The sequence below is a fragment of the Spermophilus citellus genome, assembly GCF_964194105.1.
Source record: "Spermophilus citellus genome assembly, chromosome: 1".
NCBI classification, from domain to species: Eukaryota; Metazoa; Chordata; class Mammalia; order Rodentia; family Sciuridae; genus Spermophilus; species Spermophilus citellus.
Genome location: NC_138182.1, coordinates 170943100 through 170945074, shown reverse-complemented (window position 1 = coordinate 170945074; position 1975 = coordinate 170943100). Strand labels below are relative to the sequence as shown.

At 43.2% G+C, this 1975-nt stretch overlaps 1 protein-coding gene across 1 annotated transcript; it reads right to left on the bottom strand.

Moving 5' to 3' along the window:
• Positions 1 to 975: 975 nt before the first annotated feature.
• On the bottom strand, positions 976 to 1689 carry FTMT (ferritin mitochondrial; the record flags this gene model as incomplete). Its single annotated transcript, XM_081300782.1, has 1 exon — positions 976 to 1689. The coding sequence occupies one exon, from the start codon at positions 1687 to 1689 to the stop codon at positions 976 to 978; it is 714 nt and encodes a 237-aa protein (XP_081156908.1).
• Positions 1690 to 1975: the final 286 nt, after the last annotated feature.

Genomic DNA, 1975 nt, shown 5'->3' with positions numbered 1-1975 from the left:
ATTTTCCACTCCAGTGTTCTTTGCCCTTCATTCTAAAGATAACAGAAAGGTGTTTTATGTATTGTTTTTACTATTTAGGAGATGTTAAAAATGAGGCTCTATGACAAACTAGCAGATGGAACAGAACTGCTTTGTTGTATTATCATTATTTTTTAAAAGGAAAAAAAAATAACTGAGATTGCATATGGTTAGGAAACACCAAGCTAATAATTAATAATTCAAAGCTTTTCATTTGTTTTTAATTGCAAGACTTCTCAGAGCCCTTAGAATGCTAATACACAGTCTGACTTTCCAAGGCCAGCCTGATTGGTGCTGGATGTAGTTTATCACAAATTTATTTGATTATAAAATCTTTTTTTAAAAAAAATCATTTCTAGAAACTACTATTCCTTGGAAAACACTGAAAAAAAACACCATTGTCATAGAATATATATATATATATATATATATATATATATATATATATATACACACACACACACACAAACACATACACACACACACACACACACACACACACACACCACACATATATATATATGACTTTGTCTTTTAGTTACTTGTATATTTATCTTATGTGTTTTCCTGCTTTAGCTTTCTGCATAAGATCTTTAAAATAATAGGCACTTGTTGAATTGAAAATCATGGAATTTTAGGGTAGGTTCATTGTTAGGAAGAATAGTTGGCAACTGGAAAACAATAGTTTGCACCCACTTTCAGTACTTTTCTTTGCAGGCCTTTTCACACCCTATTCTCCTGGGCTATCTTTCAGGCTGTGAAAAGATTAGTATCTTGATGCTGGCAGAAAGCCATTGTTAACATGGGCTAAGTATATTCTCTACAAATCACTTTATTGGAGCAACAGTATAACCGGAGAAACATGTAAAGATGGAGGTGATTTTAAAGGCAAGAAAGCAGGAGACAGCTGACTCTAGGTCTTGGGTACACTGGGCTGTGGGAAAGACAGCCTGTGGTTTAGTTCTGTTTTTCATTTCCAAGGGTATGTTTGTCAAAAAGGTACTCTGCTAGGCCAGCATCCTGGGACCCCATCTTAATCAAGTTGTGTACATGGTCAGCTAGTTCTTTGATAGACTTCACCTGCTCATTCAGGTAGTGGGTTTCCAGAAAGTCACATAAATGGGGGTCACTTTTGTCTGAGGCCAGGGTGTGCAATTCCAGCAATGAGTCGTTCACATTCTTTTCCAACACTAGAGCACTCTGCAGGGCATGCAGCCCACTTTCCCAGTTGTCCTTTTCTGGCTTCTTGATGTCCTTTAGGTAGATCTGGCCTCCTCGCTGGTTCTGAAACCTCATCAGCTTCTCTGCATGATCTCTCTCTTCCCGAGACTGGCGAAGAAAATATCTGGAGAAGTTATACAAGGCCACGTCGTCCCTGGAGAAGTAATAGGCCATGGACAAGTACACATAGGACGCATAGAGCTCAAGGTTGATTTGTCGGTTTACTGCAGCCTCGCAGTCGCGGTGAAAGTTCTGGCGTACCAGAGAAGGCCCAGAGGGGTCCCAGGAGGAGGCCACTGTGGCCAGCAGGAGTCGGGGGGTCACTGATTGGGGACCCCAGGAGCGCCTCGCAGCCCAGAGTTGTGGAATCACGATGCTACAGCGTGCGCTGCGCAGGGACAGTAGCGAAGGGCTGATGAGCCTGGAGAGGAAACAGAAACCGGACAGCATGGCTCCTCCTTTCTGGAAGTGGGGAAACTGAGGCCGGGCGCACCCAGGATCAGGTCCAGTGAGGGGGCGTTGGGTCTGAATCAGAACGCGGGCCTAGGCAACAGGGAATGCGTCACACACCCCTTCCCTTCCACAGGAGCAGAGTTCCATATCGAGGGCTTCTGGCAGCACCACGCATCGCACCTGTCATAGTTAGAACCATTCTGGTACTGGGCCCCTGGGAAAGGCAACACAGAAAAATGCAGTCATAGGATCCAGTTTATCCCAAAATTTGTCTCATCATCAA